At 51.7% G+C, this 17889-nt stretch overlaps 1 protein-coding gene across 4 annotated transcripts in view; it reads left to right on the top strand.

Annotated features, from left to right (window-relative positions):
- Positions 1–17889, top strand: part of KCND3 (potassium voltage-gated channel subfamily D member 3) — a 152132-nt gene that overhangs the window by 133232 nt on the left and 1011 nt on the right. For 3 of the 4 annotated variants that reach the window (XM_054176413.1, XM_054176416.1, XM_054176414.1), the window contains 4 exons: positions 4239–4340; positions 11567–11659; positions 14266–14322; positions 15288–15535. In XM_054176413.1, the coding sequence (XP_054032388.1) occupies positions 4239–4340; positions 11567–11659; positions 14266–14322; positions 15288–15535 (500 nt within the window). The remainder of the gene's footprint in view (positions 1–4238; positions 4341–11566; positions 11660–14265; positions 14323–15287; positions 15536–17889) is intronic. The other variant, XM_054176417.1, reaches the window with a different exon arrangement.

Here is a 17889-nt window from a genome sequence, read left to right as displayed (position 1 = left end):
ACAGACCTCAGAAAGGAGCCATCCTCAGTCCACGTGGAGCACAGCTATTAATATTTGATCCCCTGCTAGCCCAGAGGCAAAGGGAATAATGTTCATTACAAGAGCCTAAGACTGAATCCACTTTAACAATTGCCTGAGCTGCAGAGTAGGAGGAAGCCTCTCCTGCTACAGGTGAGGGAGGTTGAGGGACTCTGCTAATTGAGGAGAGGAGCTGATGTTTTATCAAGCATACAAAGAGACTGAAGTCTTCTGGGGTTGCCTTCAGAGCCTCTTTGTAAAGATCATCACTGGGCCCAGTCTTGATTAGAGAGGAGGTAAGATCACCATCCCTGCAGGTGTTCAAGAGGGGAATGGTTGGGGCACTTAATGCCATGGTTTAGTAGTCATGAGGTGTTGGGTGAGAGGTTGGACTTGATGATCTTTGAGGTCTCTTCCAACCTTATTGGTTCTATGATCATGGCAAAAAGGAATAGAGACACAAAGGCAGACAGCTGAAAACAGAAGAAATCATCTCATGGAAGTGCAAGTAACAGGGAGACAATGGCAAGCAACTGGGAATGGGATTTCCTTCAGTCCTTTACTCCCTTAACTCATAACCAACAGTAGTCTGGAGTTGGTGCCAGAGTAGCCTAAAGCCAGTCTTGTTCAAGTCTCAGAGAACAAAGAGCAGTTGGGGAAAGGCTTCAGGAAACCTGATGATCCTATTTCATTTTCTTGTTGCATCCTCACTCTACAGCATGCAAATACAACTCCCTCAACAAAGGCTTGTAGTGGTAGGATGAGAGAGAATGGAGTGAAGCTTGAGGAGGGGAGAGTTAGACTGGAGATTAGAAAGAAATTCTTGACAGTGAGACACTGGAACAGGTTGCCCAGGGAGGTTGTGGATGTCCCCTCCCTGGACATCACAGTATCACTAAGGTTGGAAGAGACCTCAAAGCTCATCAAGTCCACCCTGTCACCACAGACCTCATGACTAGACCATGGCACCAAGGGCCACATCCAATCCAACATCTCCAATGTGGAGATGTCCAAGGCAAGGTTGGATGAGGTCTTGAGCAACCTGGGCTGCTGGGAGGTGTCACTGCCCATGGCAGGGGGCTTGGAACTGGATGATCTTGAAGGTCCCTTCCAACCCAACCCATTCCATCAATCCATGAACCCATGCCCCTTCCACAAGGTGACCAGAGAGCCCTGGGAGATCCCTTGGCCCCAGCACAGAGCACATGTCATCAGAGATTTCACTCTCCTGTACTGACTTGGAGTCCTGACACTAAAAATGGGACAGGGAAATCTAGGTGAAGTATAGGGGAAAGGAAAAAAACCTGACTTTGAATGTCCCCATTTCTGGCCTGCATCAGGAATAGAGACTCCAGCACCTCCCTGGGCAGCCTAAGCCAGCTGTGTTAAAGCCAATTGCATTGGTGCTGTAAACATCTTAGCCAAGCTCTGCTTTGTGTCCAAGCAAAACCCAGCCTGGGGAGCTCCAAGACATGAGCTTCTCATCCTGTGCAATCTGCAGGGCTAATAACCTGCTCAGAGACTGGAGGGCACACAGCCCAAAGGGATGGGAGCAGATCAGGAGGAACAGTTGTGAACCATCATTCTGAATGGGAGAAAACCACAGGGAATTAGCAGAAAAGGACCTGGGGGTAGTGGTTGAGAGTAGGCTGAACATGAGCCTGCAGTGTGCCCAGGCAGCCAAGAGGGCCAATGACATCCTGGCCTGCATCAGGAACAGTGTGGCCAGCAGGAGCAGGGAAGTCACTGTGCCCTCTGCTCAGCACTGGTTAGGCCACACCTTGAGTCCTGTGTCCAGTTCTGGGCTCCTCAGCTTAGGAAAGATGTTGAGCTGCTGGAAGGTGTCCAGAGAAGGGCAACAAAGCTGGGGAGGGGTCTGGAGCACAGCCCTGGGAGGAGAGGCTGGGGGAGCTGGGGTTGCTTAGCCTGCAGAAGAAGAGGCTCAGGGGAGACCTTCTTGCTCTCTGCAACTCCCTGAAGGGAGGTTGTAGCCAGGTGGGGATTGGTCTCTTCTCCCAGGCACCCAGCACCAGAACAAGAAGACACAGTCTCAAGCTGTGCCAGGGGAAGTTTAGGCTGGAGGGGAGGAGAAAGTTCTTCCCAGAGAGAGTTGTTAGCCATTGGGATGTGCTGCCCAGGGAGGTGGTGGAGTCATCATCCCTGGAGGTGTTCAAGAGGGGATTGGATGGGGCACTTGGTGCCATGATTTAGTAGTCAGGAGATGTTGGGTGACAGGTTGGACCTGATGATCTTTGAGGTCTTTTCCAACCTTATTGATGCTATGATTCTGGGGTGTCAAAAGAAGACCTATTTCATTCCCCAAGCCTGTGTCACCCCCTTGGAGCCACGAAGTAGCATCCTGCTCTTGTCTGTGCCTGAGGAGTTGTCTTGCTTGAGGAGAAGCCCTTCAGGGTAAATGCCTCAAACACTGAGGGCCAGAACCACTCAGGCAATGCACAGTAATAGAGCTCCTGGAATTATTCCACTCTCTGGACCCACTGAGATATTTGCCTCTTGGCTTTACTCTTCCTGCAGCGTCTACCCATTAGCACCTCTAATTAGAAAGGAGCAGGGGGGGGGGGAGGAGGGAAAAATCACGAGTTCCAGGTTATTTAAAAGATTATGCAGCATTTTAAACCCCAGCACAATGTAATTATTTTTTAATAGTCACTGCTATTTCGTGTATTTACTTTTTAAGGGTGTTTGAGTCATAAATTAACAGTAGAAAAGGAGAAGGGGGGTGGGGAAAAAGGCAAATCAGCACTTGACAAAGAAGCAGGCAATGACTGAGGAGGAAAAGTGAAATGCTAAACCAGTGTGATGCAGAAGGAAGGGGAACTTCTCACTCTGCTTTGTCCTGGACTGCTTTTTATCATCAAGCTGTGCCAGGGGAGGTTCAGGCTGGAGCACAGCCCTGGGAGGAGAGGCTGAGGGAGCTGGGGTTGCTTAGCCTGCAGAAGAGGAGGCTCAGGGGAGACCTTCTTGCTTTCTGCATCTCCCTGAAGGGAGGTTGTAGCCAGGTGGGGGTTGGTCTCTTCTCCCAGGCAAGCAGCACCAGAACAAGAGGACACAGTCTCAAGCTGTGCCAGGGGAGGTTTAGGCTGGAGGTGAGGAGAAAGTTCTTCACCGAGAGAGTCATTAACCATTGGGATGTGCTGCCCAGGGAGGTGGTAGAGTCCCCATCCCTGGAGGTGTTGAAAAGGGGATTGGATGTGGCACTTGATGCCGTGGTTTAGTCATGAGTTCTGTGGTGCCAGGTTGGACTTGATGATCTCTGAGGTCTCTTCCAACCTTGGTGATTCTGTGGATGTTAGGAAGAAATTCTTCCCAGAAAGAGATTGGCCATTGGAATGTGCTGCCCAGGGAGGTGATGGAGTCACCACCACTGGAGGTGTTTAGGAAGAGCCTGGATGAGGCACTTGGTGCCATGGTTTAGTTGATCAGATGGTGTTGGGTGATAGGTTGGACTTGATGATCTCAAAGGTCTTTTCCAACCTAGTTAATTCTATTCTATTCTATCCTATCTAGCTTCTCCCTCTGGAGGTGTGGATCAGGCATAAATAAACCCAAGAAGAGTTGGATGTCTGTGTGGTTGCAGAGTGACTTCTGTCAGTCTGAGAGATGCCTATTTCTGGCCAGTCTGACACTATCAGGTAGCAAAGTTAATAAGCCAGCAGAGGACAGGCGACTGGCAATGAGGAGAGGTGTCCCTGGGCTGGCTGTAGGACAAGCAGAGCTAGTGACATCACAGATGTCAGAGCTGAAAGACAAAGAGAGGACTAAACAGCCAAGCAGGTTAGGGAGGAAAGGAGTCAAAAAGGCAACGCAGAGAGCATGTGGGCACTGCCAGGTCACAGTCACCCCATGCCAGGAACGTGTCCAAGACATGTGTCCCGAGTTGCTGGGCATCTCACCCCCAAAAAACTATTAACTTTTGAGAGGACAAATCAACCTGCAGTTGTTCTCTCTGGAAAGGCTGATACATGCTGTGGGAGATGATGCTCTTCAGACACATCCACTCCCCCAGCTCCGGGGGGCAGACCTGTGCCGGCTGTTCTCAACAGCTCCTCCTCCTCCTCTCCTCGCACCCCCTTGAACTTCACCCCCAGGCTTCATGAGGCAGAGGGAAAGCCCGAAGTGTCCTTCCTCCTCGTGCCTCCAGCACAGATGTGGTCAGTCCTGTGCCAAGCTCTAACCCCAGCTCCTTGCCTCCTCCGCAGAAAGCTCGGCTGGCGAGGATCCGCGTGGCCAAGACGGGCAGCTCCAACGCCTACCTGCACAGCAAGCGCAACGGCCTCCTGAACGAAGCCCTGGAGCTGACGGTGAGTGCGGCCACACCGCCTCCTGACACCCTGCTGCACAGCTCCCCTGCTCCCCAGCCTGGAGAAGAGCCTCACAGCAGACCTCCTTGCTCTCTACAGCTACCTAAAGGGAGGTTGTAGACAGGCGGGGGCTGGTCTCTTCTCCCAGGCAAGCAGCACCAGAACAAGAGGACACAGTCTCAAGCTGTGCCAGGGGAGGTTCAGGCTGGATGTTAGGAAGAAGTTGTTCATAGAAAGAGAGATTGGCCATTGGGATGGGCTGCCCAGGGAGGTGGTGGAGTCACCATCACTGGAGCTGTTTAGGAGGAGACTGGATGGGGTGCTTGGTGCCATGGGTTAGTTGATGAGATGGTGTTGGGTGATAGGTTGGACTTGATCTTGAAGGTCTCTTCCAACCTGGTTTATTCTATTCTAAATGCTAACATGAGTCCCCACAGCCCAGTCTGATCCCCAAACACTACTTTGAAGAGCACTGAACATTAATACCTCTTAAAGAAACTATCCCCACCCTAAAGGGCTTCCTCTGGAATGAGTCAAAAGCAAGGGACACAGGGAAGGAGAAGCAGCCATCCACCTGGGACACACAGGAACACCATTTACTAAAGCAAGACATGACCAAAGCTGTGCCTGGCATCTGCATGACCACCAGGAAATGAGCTTGCATGGAATTATTTTGGTTGGAAAAGCCCTCTGAGATCACCCAGTCCTTGCAAAAGCCCTCTAAGATCACCCAGTCCAACCACCAAACCAACACCACCATGGCCACACATTTCTTGACCCCCTCCAGGGATGGTGACTCCGCCACCTCCCTGGGCATCCTATCCCAATGCCAAGTGACCACTCGAGGACCAGCCCCACACCTGAATGGAGAGCTGAGCCACGTCCCTCCAGCCACAGGCATTGATTAACACCAGATCTGCAGAGCACCTTTGGTGGACAGCTGCACACGACCACTTTAACTCCCCAGGCAACTTTTTGTGTCCTTTTTATTTCATGGCAGGAGAACCAACTAATCTGGAGAGCACAAAATGTGACTGACAGCTTTGTCTAGCCAGCCAAATGTTTTGAGCTGTGAAAATAGGAAGGGAAAGTGACTTCTGCAGTTGCTATCACAGGGACCAAAACACTCTCCACACACTGTGCAATTCTGTCACTCAAATCAGTGTCAAACTGCTTCACTGCTCAGGTCCACAGCCCAGTTTGATACCTTGCCCAAGATAGCCACAGGGCTGGTTTGCTCCCCTGCAGTGACTCCAGCTGTATGGAGCTGATCACTCTCAGCAGCAGGAACTCACACAGGACTGATCAATGATTAATTGACTGCCCTGCAGTCTGACACCTCCAGGGTTCACAGAGTCATAGAGTAGCTTAGGCTGGAAGGGACCTCAGATCATCTACTGAAGCCTCTCCACCATGGGCAGGGATGCCTCCCATCCAGAGTCTGCTGCTCAAGGTCTCATCCAACCTGAGCTTGAACATCCCCAGGGAGAAGGCATCCAGTGTCTCCCTGGACTGCTTGTTCCAGAGTCTCACCACCCTCCTACTGAAGAACTTCTTCCTATGATCCACTCTAACCCTGCTCTCCCTCAGCTTCTAGCCATTTCCCCCTGGTCCTGTCTCTAGACACCCTCATGAAAGGTCCCTCTGCAGCCTTCCTGTAGGATCCCTTCAGTACTAGAAGGCAGCTCTAAGGTCCCCCTGGAGTCTTCTCCTCTCCAGGCTGAACACCCCCAGCTCCCTCAGCCTCTCCTCATAGCAGAGCTGCTCCAGCCCTTGGATCATCCTTGTGGCCTCCTCTGGAGTCACCCACAGAGAACAACCACCCCAGAGCACATCCTGGCTGTGGCTTTGCAGTCAAACTGACACATTGGGAACTAAGGACTGTTCAGGACTCCAGAACACGTGCCAGAATGGTCCTGGTCCTTTCATTAGCACCAGAATGAACACACTGACACCATCTTCCAAGGGAACAGTGTGTCTGCAGCCTCACATCAAAGTCAAGCGACAGTGAAGGAAAGGATTCATCCAAGGACGGCAGCAGGAAGGAGCTCTGCTGCTAGCAAGAAAACAGACTCTTGCTTCAGGAACATGTGGATTTGTGGCATTTTGCATTTGCCATCCAGACACAAAGTACTCAGACTGGGTGGTGTGGGTTTTTTCCCCTCATTTAGAGAGGTTTTTAGTGGGCTTTATGTCAGAAGTGCTCAAGGGATGGTGAGCTCCTTCCCATGGCAGCAGCCTACAGATCCTCTTAGCCTTAATCTCCTTGTACAGCTCACTGAAATTCCCTTTTAGCTCAAATGCTAGGAGGTGTATATCCTAGGAACAGTGGGCTGGGAGGTCTTGTGCCTTTTCACAAGCAGAATCTGCTTAGCCACAGATAAGTGCTGTGGCCCTGCTCTCAGGAAGGGACAGTCTGACCACCCAAGCAGTTCATCTCAGTGCACCAGTGTCTGATTTTTCTGGACTAAAGCACTGAGCAGAAGAGGTAAAGTGGAAGCATTTTGGCTCTCAGAGCTGACACCACAGTGTTTCAGCCTCCCTCCAAGCAACCAGCAGTTCACCAAATGTCTTCCAAGAGCAAACTGAATGGCAGCTGGCACCAGGTCCGTGCAAAACTGGCAGCCCAGCTCACAAAACAAACCAGCTCCTCTCCTCCCCTCCAAGCCAGACTCCTCTAATGAAGACACAGACTGTTTGCCTGCAGTGATGCAGGTACCACTGGTACACATTCCTCAACAGTGCTGCCACGAGGCCAAGCATTCCAGTGATGCTGGCACTCTCTCTGTCCTGGGGCAGCAGTTCCTGAAGACCTCCTCCTTCCTTTGCACACTAGGATGTTCTGAGTGGTTGCACACTCTTTGCTTCTCAAAACCCTGAGCTGGCTGAAGAAAGAGTGAAAGGAATAATTGAATTGTTTGGATGGGAAAAAAACCTCTAAGGCTGAGTCCAGCCATCAGCCTAACACCACCAGGGCCATTAACCACATCCCCAGGGGCCATGGCCACACATTTCTTGAACCCCTCCAGGAGTGGAGACTCCACCACCTCCCAGGGCAGTCTGTTCCAATGCCTCACCACTCTTCCAGGGAAGAAACTTTTCCTACAGTCCAATCTAAACCTCCCCTGGCACAATACAGTCACTGATGCTACTTTCCACCTGCCCACTGCCACCCCTTGATCCATCTCCACCAGTGGTAAGCCCAACCTGGCCTTGTGATGGAAAACAGAGGGAGAGAGACTAAGCTGTGCTACCAAAACTGGCTCCTGCCAGAGGTGTGGAAGCTTTGTTGTTCCTTTCAGATCCCATTTAGATCTCCACTTAAGAAAACCCTCATAAAAAGCTACTGTTTGCAACATGTATCACAGTATAACTAAGGCTGGAAAAGACCCCAAGGATCATCAAGTCCAACCTGTCTCAAGAGACCTCACGACTAGACCATGGCACCAGTGCCACATCCAATCTCCTCTTGAATGTGCTCTTGCTCTCTCCCTTCCCAGTGCTTTTTGAGCAGCACCATATCTGCTTTAGGGCTTACAAAGCCCTCCATGGGAAATATTCCAACACAGACCTCAGTGGAGCCCATAGTCCCAGCAGGACAGGAACAGGACCTGCTCCATGTGGTAGCTCACCAGGTGGATTGTTAATAAGGAAAACAGAACTGATTTCTATATAGGTGTGTGTGTGTGTGTATATATATATTTTTAGGCCACTTCTAAAAAGGCTTCTGGGAATGTTCCATCTTCCCAAGCCACAGCAGCAGCAACAACAAAAATCCATAACCTGCCTGAGATGCATTCCCACAGGCATCTATTAGCTCTGTGTGCAGCAAGGCAGCTTTCCTAATGGCACCAGTTGAGCTGTGGTTTGGCATCTGCCAGAGACAAGAGTTATTCCTTCACTTAAGGATCACAGAAGCAGCCTGGAAACGGCCTCCAGAACACACACTTGCAGTGAGTCACCGGGACACACGGGGCTAGTTCAGAGCAAGGCTTTAAGCATAGTTGAGTTTGACCCCCTTGAGAGCAGCAGACAATGGCTTGGCCCTTCTGCCAAGATGTTCTGCTGTGTCTCCCATCCCACCCATTCTCTCTCTGGAGCAGTTAGATGCTGCTGGTTTGTGTCTGAGGGGAGAACTCAAGCCATGCACAGCCCTCTTTGGCGTTCAGAGGTAGGCACAGGAGAGGAGGCAGCCCTCGTGGAGCAGAGGCAAACCTTTCACCACACCTAATTGGTGTTTTACTGCTTGTAAACCACTGGGCACACACAGATTAAGGTATCATGGATTCCCAGGCAAGCAGCTGTGGCAAGAGAACAGCCTTAACAACACAGATCTTAAATCCGCCACCAGAGACAGGGAGAGAAACAATCCCAGCTCTCAGGCAGCACAAAAGCTCTCAAAACAGCCCAGACTGCTTCTTTTCCTTCCATTTCTGAGGTGTAGCTGATCAGCAGCTCACAGGGTAAGGGAGGAGCTGCATTTTGAGGCATGCAAAGCACCTGATTCACTGATACAGGGCAGAAATCAAAAGCACAGAGGCAGTGGGTTCCCACACACACACCCCTTTGGCCTGTTGCTGGTTTGCTGACTGCTCCATGCCAAGCTTTCTGCAGGAGCTGAGCTCCTGCACCCTTATCCACTTCTACTTCAGCTGCTCCAAGCAGATCAAGGCCCTCAGTTGAACAAAAGCACAGCTCTGAGAGCTGTAGCTTATCCCAACCACCGCAGTCTGAGCAGCCTCTGCACACACATACCTGATGGAGAAGCTGAGAACACTCCAGCAAAAGCAGCCCAGAAACTCTTTCCAGCCAGGATTCCTAAGGGAGACTGCCCAAAGCAGCTCTCCCCTCTCCACCTCTCTCATAGCCTCCTGGATGGGACCACTCCCTTTAAGAGTTTTTGACCTAAATACCCTCAGCTGCACCCAATCCCTCCCAGATGGCACAGGCTGGCTCTGAGCACACCCTGCTCTCTCAGTTAGTTTACAAAGCTGTTAGCCACATGTCAGCAGTTTGAGCACAGAGAGGGGGAAGAGGGGAAGGCTGCTCCTCACCTGCTCAGGTGTTGCTGGACAACGAGCTCTGGGTCCCGAGGTCTTTGGAACAGGGCTGCTTCATTCTGTTCTGCTGCTCAGCGGTGCACAGAAGGCTCCTGGGCAGCTCCCAGGGCTCCTGGGCACTGTGTCACTAAAACATAAATCACAGTAAGCCACCTACTAAGTGGAAGTCACAATCCATGAGAAACTAATGAAGATGGGACCCTCCTTCCCCTGGGGAGCTGCTGCCACATCTCGTGTGAACGTGAGCCCTCTGCCACTGCTGCACAATGCTTCTTCATTTGAAGCATGCTGGAACAGGATCACTTTATAGATTAACTCTCACAGGCAATACATGAAGCAGAGCCTGCCTGCTGCTGCTTTCCCCCAGCCTTTCAAGGAGGGCTTGGCCACAGGAGGGTTACACACCTCCAGTTTGCACCAAACCCCACTCCTCAGGCCCTGCTGTTACCCCAACAGCCAGATGCACTGAGGCAGGAAAGAGCAGCCCCCTTCTGCAGGTGCAAAGTGTGGAAGCCAATAGGTGATGTCTATGAAGAGGAGAGACAGAGGCAGGACTCTTGTCTCTAGAAACATGCCTGACAAAGTCCAAGCCATCAACCCCATTTCTGCTCAGGTGTGCAGCCATGACTCAGGAGGCTGTGGCAAGGCAGACCTGCAGAGCTCCAGCAGCCCAGCACCGCGCAGCCCTGAAGGTCAGGCAGAGACAGCTTGTGCTTTGTCTCCTAACAGAGTCTAGAGATCAGGGCACATCTGTTGGCATTCAAAGGTCATGCCAAGCTTAAAAGGCTTAATGTTTAGTGGAAAAGTAAACCAGCACAGGTTGAGGGTTTTTTTTTCTTTGCCTTCTGCTTCCCGAGCTTTGACATCATAGGTCAACAGCACTGCCCAGGCTTCAGCCCCTGCTACCAACTGGCTACAAACACACCAGGCTTGGATCAAAGATGAGCTCCCAACCTGGCTTTGCAAGCCAGGTAGTTAAGGTGAAAAAACAACCCAAAAATGAAGTAACCTCCTAAGTGTGATAGAATGGAATGGAATGGAATGGAATGGAATGGAATGGAATGGAATGGAATGGAATGGAATAGAATAGAATAGACCAGGTTGGAAGAGACCTGCAAGTCATCATGCCAAACCTATCATCCAACACCACCTAATCAACTAAACCATGCAACCAAGCACCCTACCAAGTCTCCTCCTTAACACCTCCAATGATGGTGACTCCACCACCTCCCTGGGCAGCACATTCCAATGGGCAATCACTCTCTCTGGGAAGAATTTCTTCCTAACATCCAGTCTGAACCTCCCCTGGCACAGCTTGAGACTGTGTCCTCTTGTTCTGATGCTGCTTGCCTGGGAGAAGAGACCAACCCCCACCTGGCTTCAACCTCCCTTCAGGGAGTTGCAGAGAGCAAGAAGGTCTCCCCTGAGCCTCCTCTTCTGCAGGCTAAGCAACCCCAGCTCCCTCAGCCTCTCCTCCCAGGGCTGTGCCCCAGACCCCTCCCCAGCTTTGTTGCCCTTCTCTGGACAAGTGTCTTAATGTCCTTCAAGTGTCTCAATGTCCTTCTTCAATTGAGGGTCCCAGAACTGGACACAGGACTCAAGCTGTGGCCTAACCAGTGCAGTGTACATGGCAGAATGACCTCCCTGCTCCTGCTGGCCACACTGTTCCTGATGCAGGCCAGGATGCCATTGGCCCTCTTGGCTGCCTGGGCACACTGCTGCCTCATGTTCAGCCTACCATCAACCAGTACCCCCAGGTCCCTTTCTGCCTGGCTGCTCTCCAGCCACTCTGACCCCAGCCTGTAGCTCTGCATGGGGTTGCTGTGGCCAATGTGCAGAACCCGGCACTTGGATGTGTTCAATCTCCTGCCCTTGGCCTCTGCCCATCTGCCCAGCCTGGCCAGGTCCCTCTGCAAAGCCTCTCTACCCTCCAGCAGATCAACTCCTGCCCCCAGCTTGGTGTCATCTGCAAATTTACAGATGATGGACTCGATGCCCTCACCCAGATCATCAATAAAGATGAGAAAAAAGCCCTGGGAGCTGGCAAGACTGAAACTCTTCTCCCCAGCCCTGCGTTGCTGCTGGGAGCTGTGTTTGTTTTCACGGTTTTACACCTGCTTTGGGTTTGGGTTTCTTCCCCTCCCTCTTTTTTTTCTGGCTCTTCAGGGATCCACTGAAGATGAGCAGCACATGACTAAAGGCACCTCCTTAATCGAAAGCCAACATCACCACCTGCTGCACTGCCTGGAAAAAACAACCGTAAGTACCCACGCCGTCCTCTTCCGTCTGCCGGGGCTTGGGGGCTGGCACGCAGCCTGTGCCGAGAGAAAGACGTTCCCCAGGGCCCCCAGGCTATGCCACAGGGGCTGACACGGCCCCCAGGAATCTCCTGCACTGGGTGAAATGCACTTCTAATCCACTGTCTGCTTTGAATGACTGTGCAAAGGGGCCAAGAGGTGACTCTGCCACTCCAGAGTCACCTACACCAAGCGCAGAGCCCGGAGCAGGTTGCTCAGCAAAGTCCATTTGAACGCAAGAAACTTTTCAGCTTGGGGTTAGGGAGCTCCCACAAACAAGGTGTGCATTGAGATCAGTTTCTGCAGGGCTTCTGAAGGAGAACTCAGCTGCATTCCCCTGGGGCTGTCAGTTGTGCTAATTGAGTCCTGAAGAGGCCCTAAGAGGAGGAAGGTGCTGCCAAGGACTCCAAACTCCAACCTGCTCACAGTGCCAACAGGCTGGAAATAACCAACCCTTGGCCCTTCATATGGCAGGGAGGAGATGAACTCCTCTGTGGGTCTGAAGGCTGCATGTTGTCTGCTCTCACTGCAGCTCTGGCTACAAGAGCAGCTCGTTGCCACTCAAGCAGCCTCTGTAATGTGACTTTTCTGTTGGCAAGGTATTGGGAGTGAGACTATTGTATTATTATTTCCCCCCCTCCCCTCCCCCCTTCATTCTGAAGTGATTGTGTGTGCAGAAGTGCCCTGGAGAACATTGCAGATGTTTCTTTGATACATATGCTTAACTTCCAGGTTTGTAGGCAAGGTTCTGCAGGAAAGGAACACATTATCTGTGCCATGATTCATTCTAGAGGGAATGGAGAGAGGTTACCCCTTGAAATATTCATGCCTTTTCCTATCTGCATCCATCAGCAAATGTACTTCTCGATGTCTGACTTGCAAGAGCTTTCTCTTAGCTAGAACACCTCCACTCCCATAGTTTGGCTTATGCTGGAGTAACATCACTTAGGGCTCAGCGATACACTGGAAGAAGATGGTTAATCAGAGTGACCTGCTGAGTGCAGCTGGCTTGTCACCACGAGCTCTAAAGGTCACCCCTGCCAAGGACAGTGAACTGATTCTTCCTGTATCAATGACTGACTGGTTTATTTCCTAAGCCTCATCTTGCCTTTGTTTTTAGCCAAGTTGTGGATGTTACACAACAAGCAGAGCGTTCACAATCTGACTCTTCCCTTCAGAACTTCAGCCTTGGAGAACCTGCACTCCTCTGCCCTGTGCCTGACAGGAATCCTTTCATTTCAACACTTCAGCAAATGGGCTGAAGCCAACTCAAGCTGACAGCCCTGTCCCCAGGGTCTGCCCTTGTAAGGCCTTGGCTTTGTAAAGGCTTTTGCAAATTCTGCCCTCTGCACAAAGCAGGGGGAACGCTTCTGGGAGCTGCCTGAGTCTCTCCCTCACTAATGAGCTGCTTGGGGTGCTGGGAGTGGTGTGGCCAGAGCACATCCCGGGTTGTGGATGGCCTCAGCCCTGCGCCACGCTAACATAGCCAGGCTGCCCCCCAAGCCTGCTCACAAGGAGTCTGGGGTGGAAAACATTCTGAACATTGCACTTTCCCAGCAAGGAATGGGAAGAGCAGTGACACTTTGGGATTCAAACCTTAGAGGGAGAATCTGCACAGTATTTGGTGGGTTTCCCCCCACACAACACATTTTCCAGCAAGTTTTTACCATGATGCTGCATCAAATCCCAGAGCAAGTTTGGCTTGTGCTCTGAAATGCTCCATCCAAAGAGCTCAGCCAGCTTGTGTGGAGAGTCTACACTTCACACAGCCTCTCACAACACTCAGCTGCAGCTCTCCTCCCCGAAATCTGAGTCCTAGAGCAAGAATTCCTGAAGCCTGAAGAGTCATTTTGTGACCCCATTGCAGGAATGGAATGAGGAATGTACCATGGTTTGCAAAACTCGTTTCAATGGGCAATTCACCTCTCCTTAAACCAGGCTGAAGGGTTCTCCAAGCAGATGATTTATGGTCCTGGTGTCTGTGGTCAGCACCAGCACACGAGTGCATGGCTGTGAATGGCTCACCAGGCTGCTGTGTCAGATGACAAAGTGACCCTCGAGTGCTTCTGAGGGCCACCAGGGAGGTGACTTTGTCATCTCCCCTCGGCAGAGGGAGCTTGTTCAAACAAGAGGAGCTTTCTGCCACTCATTCCAGCTCCCGGGGTGAGCGTGGACATTCCCATGCCGTGTTTTCTCCACGTGCTGACACACTGAATCCAGCCCTTCAACCCAAACCTTTCTCTGGGCTTCACAGAGTTTGATCTGAGCCCAGACCCAATGGCAGTGCAATTCCAATTGGTTGTGTGCACGAATCAGCAGCTGGAACTTTGCTTTCCTTTGCCTTTAGCTCTCAAAAGATCCAGCCGCAGAAGAATGAGGTAAAGTGGGAGAAGGAAGGGACAAAGGGGGCTGATTCGGGCAAGGTTTGGGGAAGAGAGGGTCTCATTGCCCATTTAAACCTGAGCTGGAATGCTGAGGCAGTAGATGCAGTGCTGGGAAGTGAGGTTCTGAATGCTGGAATGGACAATGAATTGTGTTTTTATCTTTTGTTGGCATGTTGTCCCGTAGGGATTGTCCTATCTTGTGGATGATCCCCTGTTATCTGTACGAACTTCCACCATCAAGGTATTTCCTTTTTAATTCAATCTGTGGTTTTCTCTGTGGTCTCTGTGACATGTCTGGAGAGTGTTTGCTTCCTCTCTCGTCCCTGGTCTTGTCCTTGGGAGTTTGTGCACGTGGCTCTTTCTGGCTCTCCGGTGCTCGTTTCCTGGGGGAGCTGTTGGTTTGTTCCACTGAAAACCGATGGCTGCCTTCACCGTGGCTGCTTTTGTTTCCCATCCTCTCTGATGCTGACAGGGACTGGATAAAGGATGTTCACTAGAACCACTTGGGTGTTGGTACACACACACACAGAGAACAGTTCTTTCTTGCAGGTTTTCTTGCTCCTTAGCACAAAAGCTCTTTACAGTTTCAGCTTTCTGAATTTCCTTTCCCTGTTTCCTTCCCACTCTCCCCTGCTGTGTTTGTTCCCACTCTGTGAGTTGCAGGGATGCTGTGGAACCCAACAGCAGCAACCTCCTGCAATTAAGCTGCAGGCCTGTGATCATCCAAACACAGTCCTGTCCCCAAGCCCAAAGCAAAAGGAGCATCAATCTCCTCCTGGGTTTCACAATCGTGTGGCATTGCAGGCTTTTGGAAGCCACCTTTGGAATCCAGACACAAAAATGAAAGGAGATTCCAACACGATCTAGTAGCCACCTCAGCCTAGGAAAGCAAGGCAGCACTGGTGGGCTGTCCTGCTTTGGTCACTGCAACAGCTTCTCTTACATCCCTACTGATGGAGCAGAGGCAAATCCCCTCTTGGTTGCAGTGAGTGAAGGGGCAGAGTCCTTTCTGTTCACCGTCTGCCTCGTGCAAATGTTTTCAGGCACGGAGGCAGGGAAGATGCCACACAGACAGGGGCTGGCACCTCTCCCCCCTCCCTCCCCAGCCTAAGCAAAAGGTACCACTGACAACAAACTGCTGTTGGGCCACAGCTGTTGGTGTCACCAGAGGGTAACGGCTGTTTCTTTCCCCCCCTTCCCTGCCAGAACCACGAGTTCATAGACGAGCAGCTGTTCGAGCAGAACTGCATGGAGAGCTCGATGCAGAACTACCCTTCCTCCCGGAGCCCCTCCTTGTCCAGCCACCACGGCCTGACCACCTCCTGCTGCTCTCGCCGCAGCAAGAAGACCACTCACCTGCCCAACTCCAGCGTGCCGGCCACCCGCCTGCGCAGCATGCAGGAGCTCAGCACCATCCACATCCAGTGCAGCGAGCAGCCCTCGCTCACCACAAGGTACAGGCAGCAGGCTCCGGCCCCCGGCCGCTGCCGGCAAACCTCGCAAGGGCTTGTAGCCCATTGGATGCTCTTGCCGGGAGCGGGGAGGGCTGGGAGTGCCGTCGGTTCCCTTTCTCGGGCATTAGGAGGAAGCTCTTTACAGTGAGGGTGGTGAAATGCTGGAGCAGGCTGCCCGGGGAGTCAGTATAAATAGCTGAGGGGTGGGTGTCAAGTGGAAGGGGCCAAGCTCTTTTTGGTGGTGAGCAGTAATCAGCCAAGGAACAACAGGTTCAAGCTTGGACATAGAAGATTTCACCTCGACATGAGGAGAAACTTCTTTACAGTGAGGGTGATGGAGCACTGGAACAGGCTGCCCAGAGAGGTTGTGGAGTCTCTGGAGACTTTCAAAACCCACCTGGATGAGTTCCTGTGTGGACTATCCTGGGTGATCCTGCTTTGGCAGGGGGGGGTTGGACTCGGTGATCTCTTGAGGTCCTTTCCAACCTCTAATGTACTGTGGTATGGTGATTTGCTGCCCAAGGAGTCCTAGATTTGCTGCCCAAGGGTTCATAGATTTGCTGCCCTGGGAGTCCTAGATTTGATGCCCAGGGATTCATAGATTTGTTGCCCGAGGATTCCTAGGTTTGCTGCCCAAGGGTTCATAGATTTGCTGCCCAAGGGTTCATAGATTTGCTGCCCAGGGACTCCTAGATTTGCTGCCCAGGGACTCCTAGGTATGCTGCCCAAGGATTCATAGATTTGCTGCCCAAGGATTCATAGGTTTGCTGCCCAGGGATTAATAGATTCACAGAACACCTCATTGGAAGAGACCTCAAAGATCTTCTATAGCCCAACCTTTCAAGGTAAGAGTATAGTTTCAATGAGCTGGCCCAGCACCCTGTCAAGCTGGGCCTTCAAACTGTCCAATGCAGGGAAATCCACCACCCCCCTTGGGAGTTTATTCCAATGTTTAGTAGTTCAGATGGCCTGCTGCAGTGTCAAGATGACAACAGCTTAAACCAGGAGCTTAAACCAGCACCTGAAGCAGTGATTTGGATAATGCCAACAGCTCTGCCCCTTTCTGCAGTCCCCAAATCAGATGCCAGTGGTGTTTTAAACACCCACGTTGCTCCTCAGTTCCCTTGCTTACCAAACTGTGTGAGGATGGAGAGAAAGAAAAGCAGCTTTCTTTTTTCACATGGAAGGCAAGTGACTGGGTGTACTGCTTACCACTGGCAGAACCACCCAGTCCCCAGGCTTGCCCCACTCTCAGCTTGTGACTGAGGGAGCAGAATGGGCTCTGCTGTGCTCTTAAGATGCTTGAGCGATCAAGAAGCCTCCTCTTGTTGACTCACTCTGAGATCACAGCAGCAACAGCTTCCCAGCTGGGAGCTCTACATCTGAGAAAGGCCAGGCCTGGTGTTTCAAAGGAGCACGTTGGGCTGCTATCAGCAGACTCCTGGAGCTGTGCAGATGCACAGAAGTCAACCTATCATTTTTCCCCTCTGTAATTAATTATAGGATGCAATTGATGCAGATCTAATAAGACTGCTCCCAGCTGCCAGATCCTTGAAACTACTGCAGAGAGATGAAAGGATAGGAAAGATCAAGGGACAGGGAATTTGAAAGAGGCATTTGAAATGCAAGGAAGAGATCTCCTTAGAGCTACCTGTGCTCTGGAAGGAGGCAGGACACAGGGCAGTGGATTCAGATGTTCTCTTAATTAAAGCAGGATTATGCAAGGGCGAGGTGGAAGGATTGGATGATCCTCAAAGCTGCAGCCTAGCCAGGGGGAAGGTTTAAAAAGCTGAGTGTAAGCTGGGCAGAAAGGAATGATGCCTTGCAAGAACTGGGGAGGGCAACAGAAAGGGACCTGGAGGTGTTGATTGACAGCTGCCTGAACATGAGCCAGCAGTGTGCCCAAGTGGCCAAGAAGGCCAATGGCATCCTGGCCTGCATCAGGAACAGTGTGGCCAGCAGGAGCAGGGAGGTCATTGTGCCCTGTGCTCAGCACTGGTTAGGCCACACCTTGAGTCCTGTGTCCAGTTCTGGGCTCCTCAGTTTAAGAAGGACATTGAGAAACTTGAAGGTGTCCAGAGAAGGGCAATGAGGCTGGGGAGGGGTCTGGAGCACAGCCCTGGGAGGAGAGGCTGAGGGAGCTGGGGTTGCTTAGCCTGGAGAAGTGGAGGCTCAGGGGAGACCTCCTTGCTCTCTACAGCTATCTGAAGGGAGGTTGTAGCCAGGTGGGGGTTGATCTCTTCTCCCAGGCAAGCAGCACCAGAACAAGAGGACACAGTTTCAAGCTGCACCAGGGGAGGTTTAGGCTGGAGGTGAGGAGGAAGTTCTTCCCAGAGAGAGTTGTTGGCCATTGG

This window comes from Dryobates pubescens, chromosome 35 (genome assembly GCF_014839835.1).
Source record: "Dryobates pubescens isolate bDryPub1 chromosome 35, bDryPub1.pri, whole genome shotgun sequence".
NCBI classification, from domain to species: Eukaryota; Metazoa; Chordata; class Aves; order Piciformes; family Picidae; genus Dryobates; species Dryobates pubescens.
The sequence above is the reverse complement of the archived record's forward strand: the minus strand, read 5'-3'. Positions and strand labels throughout refer to the sequence as shown.